At 30.1% G+C, this 9,228-nt stretch overlaps 1 protein-coding gene across 1 annotated transcript; it reads left to right on the forward strand.

Moving 5' to 3' along the window:
* Positions 1-357: 357 nt before the first annotated feature.
* On the forward strand, positions 358-8,949 carry Tap42 (immunoglobulin binding protein Tap42). Its single transcript, XM_088234122.1, has 7 exons — positions 358-586; positions 1,168-1,376; positions 1,924-2,053; positions 4,247-4,472; positions 5,866-6,031; positions 6,544-6,640; positions 8,555-8,949. Exons 1-7 carry the CDS (start codon positions 452-454, stop codon positions 8,663-8,665), a joined length of 1,074 nt encoding a protein of 357 aa, XP_088090248.1. The 5' UTR covers positions 358-451; the 3' UTR covers positions 8,666-8,949.
* The last annotated feature ends 279 nt before the right edge of the window (positions 8,950-9,228 follow it).

The following is a 9,228-nucleotide window of genomic DNA, read 5'->3' on the forward strand; positions in this document are numbered from 1 at the left end:
TTTCTGGACATTAATTCATTCTAATAATTGAAATACCGCATTTAATTTTACCCTCTTGTTTATTATTTTCTCCAATGACCTAGTTTTGTTGTAACCAACGTTGTCAGAATGCAGTCTAAAAAAAGAATACAGAATATATATTATATTGAAAATATGGTTCCACCGAAAAATGACAGTAGTTTAATCGACAAACTCATGTATTAATAATTCTCATTACACATTGTAATTGCGTAAAAATGTTGGCGTTTTATTGATGCGATCTTTAAAAATATATATATAATACTATGGGGTATCCTATTTTTCGATACTTCGAAAAGTTAGTACTTTGAATAAGTAATATTTCATTGTAGCAACATTATACGACAAAAATCTATGGCTTTAAAACCTGTCAATTTTATCTCTATGGTGCTTTCCTAATTTACTAGAAAAAAACAAAACATTGTCGTAAAAAATGGCGTCAACGTCAGAGTTTCCGGAATTAACCGATAATCCTGATGAAAAACTATCAGATGTATTTGATACTGCAATGAAAATATATAACGATATCGAAAATTCTAAAGAAGCTACAAATAGCCCCAATATACAGGTATGCAAGCGATTTATCTGTACATTCATCGTCATAACCTCAACCGTAGTCATGTTTCAAGGATAAATAACACTGACTATATCTTGCATATTATTACAATTATTCTTACAGTTGTTCGCAATATCATATCAAACATTGGGAGAATTGCTTATTTATAACGATATTTTATTAAGTTTACAGTGGTATGACGCATAGGTGCTTTATCGATATGACTATCTAATTCATTTGCAGTATTTACTTTTCATTTGCAGTAATTCTTTCCACTAAACTATGAAGCTACGATTAGCAATAGATTGAATTTAAAAACAGAAATGTCTCGCATTTCCTAAAATTTTAAGTATCTTACAAATAAAAATTCTTCGCAATGATTTATTGTGAACTGTGTGTATTCAAGTCTACGTTTTTTATTATAAATTACAAAGCAATGTATGTTTGAATTTTTTTTTACTCAAATGTTAAAATTACCATAAATGTTCCTTGAAGAAATATTGTGCGATGTACTTTTGTTTAAATATACTGTAAATGTTATTCCACAAAGTAAATACTAAAAAAAAAAAAAATTTACTTTTGTTTATTTTTAGCAAAGTATTCAGAAAAGCATGCGGCTGTTTGAGTCTTCTACGCGTTTAGTATCTCTTAGTGGTGTTTTTAGCTCTAACGAAAGTGTAGACGAGTTATCTACAGACTCCCTTCAGTACCTACTACTTCCCGCATTACTGGGAACTCTAAGCTTAAAGCTTACGAACCAACCGAGGCGGGATATCATTAATATATCTGAAATATACTTTAGGTAAGATTTTTTTTAAACAATTGAATAAATAACTTAACTGGTAGATTATTATCGACTCTTGTGGTGTTACATTAATTATGTAATGGCAGACTCAGTGCCTTATCAATCTTTTATACAATTTTACCCAGTAAGGCAATATACTATGGGTATACAATAACATTCTATCATTGTCAGTGCGTTTGCATACCATGCTAGAGGTTTCGGGTTGTACTTCCATCGCCGTTGACAAGAAATATTTATTTTAAAAGGTGTTTTTATACTGCGATATTTCATAGCCCATGGATTGGCACTTGAAGCGTTAAACTGATCATATTACCTTCGTGTAATAAAAAAATATTATATACCAATGCAGTGCCCTATTCACCATTAAGTGTGAAAAGAAGGAAAATGATGACAATCCTTAATGAATACAGACCCTCAAATGATGAGATATTTTTCCTTTAAAACAAGCAATGCTGTTGGGTTAACTGCAACCAGTAACATATCTGTATCTGCGAATCTACTGAAATAACTGCTTTGTTCTAAAATTTATGACTCATTTTTACAGGGATTTTATTCAACGGTGCAAGGACTATGGACTCACAGATATCTCTATACCACATTCTGATGATGCTGACTCTGTAGCTGATAACAAAATCAAAGCCACTCAAAGTGAACAGGCCAGACTAGTTTCTATGGTATGTTTATGTGTATCAATCAAGGGTGTGCGGTGAGATTTTCAATTAGGAAAGCAGTCAGTACATAGGTAATAGGTACCTACAACCTAAACAATAAACAAAATATCTCTTATGAAAATAGCTTAAGGTGTATATCGAACTGAAATAAATTCTTATTATTTGGAAAATGGAAAAGGTAATACAATAAATTGACCATTTTGAAGTTAAATATAAACTAACAAGTACATAGTTTTGTACCATAATTCCAGAAAGAAAAAAATTCAATACCATCATGTCAATCAATTTTAGCACGTACAACACAGTCACAATATATGAAATATAAATAATTGGATTAGTCAAACTGCTTCCGCAGGACTTCCAGAGATCTGAGTTTGCTCATTTGCAGACTTTGAATTTAGTACTAAGCGCCCGCGTCAATGGAGTTATGCAGATTCCAGATAAAAACGGAGCGGGGTGATCATTATTACCCCAGTCTCCAGTTCACGTGTAACTGCCCAGGGGAAAGGTTGCATAGGGGGGGTTTACTCCAAATTTTTTTAGAAATATTTTATGAAAGTCAAACCCACCGCAGATCACTACGATTAACACCAAAATTATTATGAATTATTTGTTATGTGTAGTTAGTTATGACTAGAGACCAGATTATATATGCAATGGCATATTCGCATATGCATCTGCATATTTTGGCTATTTTCACAGATTTTAGCATATTTTACTGAAAACCTGCTGATAAGGCATATTTGTGCTATTTTTACAGATCCTAATAGTTGTAGCTTACCTATACAATTAAAGTTTAGCTCAAACCAAAGTTTAAACATATTTTACAAAACAACCCTGGCTTCAAATCTTTATGTCATATTATTTATAGTTTTATTAATGGCACGAGTGAAATCTTGGGGCAATATGCTTTAATATAGTACCAAGTTCGAGCACTGCTCGGTAGCCTCGGTGGACGTAGATTGTTCATCCTTAATTTACAAAAATATTTTGGCTGATAAAACAATAATATAAACGAAGATTGTTTCAATTTTACCAAAGAAAAAAAATAAAAAACCTATTTATTTTATGTTGCATATTTCAGCCTTTTTATGTTGCTTATAATTCAGTCAGTTATTACAAAGATTAGTTCACTTATAGCTGACATAACTTCCTTATCAGAAAAAAATATCTACTGATTGTGCACTCAACTTTAAGAAAGCTTTGGCTCCGTCCAATCTATGGGTGGAATGCGCATAGTTTCGATATAAACATTGTTTAACTAAGGAAAATAAAAAAAAATATTAAAAAAACTAATTCTTCCTAGCACCGAGGACATAGACATTAAATTTAATGCAGTATATTCTTAGTTAAAAACTGTGCCAAAATTATTTTTTTTGTTACGTTATGTAACAAAATGTTGCCTTAAGGCAATACACAAATTTTCCTGTGAAATGTAATCATATAAGTGTAGTTATCTTAACTTCACACGTAGGACTCAAGAGTGTAAACACCAATTTAAAATATCAATAAATACATCAATAGAACATCACAACTTGGAGAGTATTTTTTTTTTCCTGAGAGGAGAGTAACGAAACAGAGAATATGCCTAAGAGTATAATCAATCTAGTTTTGTGCTCTGGGTGATCTGGGAAGGAAAGAATATTTGAAAAATGTGTTTTTTGCGATAAGAGATAGCATGTACTTCTATTTGATAAAACAATTAACTTCCCACTTTTCCTCAATCCAATGAAGGACATATATTATGTTTGTACTTCTGCACAAAGATGCCAAAGCTACCAGATTACAAAGAGCTCCTTCAGGCAGCTTTTCTTGTTTAGCAATAAGCTATTTTTCCTCATATACGGGCATGACCAACGAGACTTAAGTCCTCAGATGTGGTTTCATGTGGGCAAGCGTGTATTCAAAATTATATCTTGGATCTTTTTCTTTACTAATTATAAAATTAGGTTTTCGAATATAAGAAAAATTTAGCAGCTAAACATGGCCACGCTATTACATTTAGCTGGTTGAAGTCAACTATCACACTATGACAACAATAAACCTGCAAATTTATAATAATAATAATACTGTCTAATAAATAATGTATAACCACACACTGTAAAAATTATGATTCCATGTTTTGGAATATTTCTTTTTTTTGTGAGTTTAACTGCTTTCTCTTTTTTGTTGAATATTTACTTTATTTATTTATAGGTAATGAATCGTGAAGAAAAGTTGAAAAGATACAAAGAACAAAAAGCATTGCAAAATGAACTAAAAACACTTAAATCTGCCATGGATTCTCCCAACATTGATGACAGCACTAAAAGAGAATATTTTATCACCTTAATTAAGTCTTACATTAACCAATCACTAGACGAATTAAACAGCTTAGAAGCAGAAAAGCCTCTTTTAGACTTTATGGAACAAAACATGAAAAGTAAGAACTTTATTATATGTATTTATTTTTTACTTTATATTGCTATATAATAACTGAAGATGATTTTATACTAACATCACTAAGGAATAAATCTTGGTTAATTTCTATTGATATTCAATATGTATTTAGTATATATGAAATTCCTACATATCTGTGATAATGAACTCACTGATAGTAACCAAAGGATTGGCTAGACACGTGTTTTAATACTAGGTAATTTGACACAAACATGTAAACCTACATCATTCCCACACTACCACAACTTAATTTTAATTTTCTAATGCGAACTTGCAAATAGTCATAAAATTGTAAATAAAAAATCGTAATCCAAATATCTATTTTTAATTAAATATACATAATATAATATGTATGTATTACAAAATGAGTTTGAGTATCATAAGACTATCATAAGCAAAAAGGCAGCTTTTCAACAAGAATCACAAAATGAGTTCAATTTGAGGTAATGTTCTACAAGAAATTTTGAACCATTTCATATAAAGCAAAAAGCAGAAGAAAAAATATTTCAACATGAAAAACGATATACTGTTTTTTAAGCAATAACACTGTATCTAGAGATTCATAATCAAAAATATAGTGTAGGTATTTTAATTTATTTATTATAATATATATGGCCTAAGCCAATTATAACAGTTATATGAAGACACCTATGTACAAGAAACTAAACAAAAATAACATAAAACTATGTAGCAAAAACAAAAAAGGGTAGTAAAATAATGGCGCACAATGTATTCATAAACACGATAAACATATAAGACTTCAAGCTAAACCTTGCCAATCCATCTTCATCCCACACTGTTTTAGTGGCGAAGAGATCTACTAAAAGCCGGAAAATCTATCCCAAAAAATTCCAAGTTGTGTGAAGAATTGACTAATCTACACATTCTGCACATTGGGACATAAAAACTAAAGTTGCTCTTAGATATGACACAAACTGGTTTTATGCTTAGAAAAAATTGACATACTGTGTTTTTACACATGATTATTTAAAGTTTTGAATCATTTTTGTAACGTTGATAAATATATAAAAGTGTCATATCTCAAAATATGACTTTTGCGAATAACTGCCTTTTTACACTTATGAGGGCAGCATATCCATGAAGAACAATTTCTTGATTTTGATTATAACAATCTCCGTGGTTTAAACATACCTTTGCATCCAATTTTCGCATATTGTTATATTTTCTTTATTCTATAGTGAGCATAGGATATGTCTCAACAACAAGATACTTATTTAAATTAAAATCTACTTAAACACATAGTATTACACGGCACACATTTTGATGATGTTGTACTAACTTGATATATTTATAAATTATGATTTTGTGCATTATACTGACCTTTTGTTCTAAAAAGTTATCTTTTTCATCCTCAGATGGAACTCTTGAAGAAAAGAAGAAACCCAAGAGACCAGTAGCACCACTTAAGCCCTTTATAATCACGAAAGATGATATCCAGAAATCAGTTTATGGTCTCGGATATCCTTCTTTACCTGTCTTGACGGTGGAAGAGTTTTATGATCAAAGAGTTAGGGAAGGAAGGTAGATAAATTTTGTTTTTGTGTTCTTCAAGTATCCTAGTCTTAGTACTCTACTCGATACATATGCAAATTACTAGTTTTATATGCCTAAGTAAAAAATAATATGTTTATTTCCGTGAAAATTAATTGATAAAATTAAGGCATTATAATGGTACAAATATTATTTTTTATGGCAAAAAACAAACATTTTTTATTTCACGCACAAATTAATTCGCCAATCATGACTTTTTCGCCAGGTCCATGATTTTTTTGTGTAAGCAATACTTATTGTAATTGGCTTATAATGTAACCTTCATAATAACAAATATATGATAATAATATTAGCATATTATTGAAAGAAATATAATAATATGACACCTTCAAAAATGAATAATCTCAAGTTAAGCAAAAATAATTGTGAGATTTGGTTATGGCGTTTTTAAATTATTATTTTTTTACAACACAAACAGGCCAGAAAGCCCAATTGCAGAACACTCAATGTTTACACTCGTCCTTCATACATTTTTTTTGTAGTTTTCCTGGACCACAAACGAATAAGGGTATAACATCTCTACAGCAAACAACTGAAACCGATATGGAAAAAGTGAAAGATGACGAGGAGGAAGAAAAGGTATGGTTTATATTTCAAATCCTAAATAGTTTATTTCTTTGTGAAGATTGTTTATTTAATACCAGATACCTTTGTGTTTCTTTTCAATTAGAATCACATTTAGCCAAGTAAATTTGATCCACAATAAGAATACATAAATTATGTAAGATTGTAATTGTATGTGAATCTTCTCTCTAAAAATACTTTAGTTCGTTTTCCTTTACACTATTGTCCCTATCAACTCAATACATAGTTTATTACCTTAAATTAGCAATTTGTTTATTATGAAATCTCCTCTGGTGTTCCCCAGGGAAGTCTACTCGGTCCCCTATTATTTCTTATATATATATATATATATAAATCACATTGATGTTTGCTTTCGTTAGTCAAAATTTCTTCTTTATGCCGATGATATGAAAATATACGCTAAAGTTAAATCTCTAGAAGATTGCCTCATGATTCAAGACGATCTTAATCATCTAACTGACTATTGTATTGAAAATATACTGTTTTTGAATATAAATAAATGTGTCTGTATTACATTCACAAGGAAAAGAAAAATTCTTAATTTTGATTACAAACTAAACAATAATGTACTAATGAGAAAGCACGAAATTAAAGATCTTGGGATTGTTTTAGACTCGAAACTACTTTTTGAATCGCATATCAATAAAATTACCTCCAAAGCATTGAGCATGTTAGGTTTCATAATTCGAATGAGTAAACACCTTTTTTTTTATTTATTTATTTACAATTTAAAAAAACCCGTTAGGGTTACATTAGAAATTTAATATTGTCTAGTCATTTTATGTCTCGTCTAGTCTAGTTAGTTCAGTCATCATGTGCTTTTTCAGATTGATTTTAAATTTGTCTCCAGTAAAAGTTTTCAAGTAGTAAGGTAGGTCGTTGTAGTGTTTAAGTCCATTATGTAGTATTTTTGACTGTCCTGTGTTTGTCTTTGCTTTTTCAATATGATAGTGTTGTTGTTATCTGGGGTTATATTTGTGTATGTCAGCATTTTTGACTAATATTATGTCGTCGTCTTGTATGTTTCCCAGTGTTATTTTGTGCACAATTTTTAAGGTCTCAATAATTTTTTGATAATCCAAAGGCCCTAATTTCATTATATTATACATTTGTCAGAAGCCATTTGGAATACGCCTCTCAGATATGGAATCCCCAGTATGCCATATATATAAGTAGAATAGAAAATATTCAAAACAAATTTATAAAGTACCTTAAATACAAAACCGGTATTTCTTATGTATCTACTCTCACTGCCTCCACCTTCCATGGAATCATTTCTCTACAATACCGCAGAGTGTGTGCGGACCAACTACTGCTTTACAAAATTATGACAGGAATGGTTGACTGTACAGAGCTGCTTGGTTTAATAACAATACATGTGCCAGCCAGGATTTGTAGACGGTACCACCTGTTTCATGTACTAATAAGTAAAACATCGTATGTTAAAAATGCTTTTTTTCGTGGGACTTTTTCAATGTTCAATAGAAAATTTAAAAATATAGATTACATAAACATCACTCTGTCAGATTTAAAATTTACACTAAAAATGTATTATGTAACTTAGTAGACATTATAATAATAAATATGTACATCTCCCCTCCCCTCCTTATCCTCTCTTCAAGCATTCTTGTCCTTATCCCGCCCAATTTACAGTAACTTAATGTTCTTAAAATAAATATTTAAAAAATCTTTGATTATTGAGTACATGAAGATAACATTTTTATATGCATAATTTGTATGTATTTATTTGATATGTAATATATTTTCTTTACTAACTTTGTATACTATGTGGAAATCTGTTGTTAGTTCTGAGTTTATACACTATATCTGTTTGTTTACTAAAAATATGTATGTAGAACTGTTGATTTCCCAAATAAAATAAAATAATACACTATATTGTGTTTTTAGGAACGGCAAATTGAAATGGATAACCCGGAAATCTTGGAAAGAGCCAGAAGTCACGATGAATACAAGGATGACCACAAGAGAGGATGGGGAAATAGATATAATAGAAGCTAATTCATACAGCGTGTATTCATACCTATTGTGATATCAGGGGTGTGATTACAATCGGAAGATACGGAAATCATATCTTTACTTAGACAGCATATTATATAGCGAAGATAAAATGTGATTCCGAGGTTGATAGAGATAGTAGAAAAGTTAAGTATGCGGTCTCAATACATACCAATGAAGATAGCGTTTATAAATCGCCCCCCTGCTAGATGTTATTATGTGTCACAGTACTTCATGTATTTCTATTTTATTGGAAATTTATTTAAAAAATAAACACTTAAAACGTATTTATCAGTTTTTAATTTGCAAACCTTTTTGTGCCTAGACACTTATGCATTAAACTATTATGCTGAGTTATCTTTTTCCAAAGGATATTTTATAATGTTCAGTCACCACCATCAATATGAATGTAAAAATACAGCAAGTATTCAAATTTAAAATCAATATAATGTTTTTTTACGGTGCACAACAATATGCATGTTGTTCATGAAAATGTGTTTTACTTAGTAAGAATAAATGACTCTTTCGCAAAATATTATATTTAGGATGTTGATGGTTTTATCAAA

This window comes from Micrasema longulum, unplaced genomic scaffold (assembly GCF_059751315.1).
Source record: "Micrasema longulum isolate JH-2025_06_02 unplaced genomic scaffold, ASM5975131v1 h1tg000084l, whole genome shotgun sequence".
Lineage (NCBI taxonomy): Eukaryota > Metazoa > Arthropoda > Insecta > Trichoptera > Brachycentridae > Micrasema > Micrasema longulum.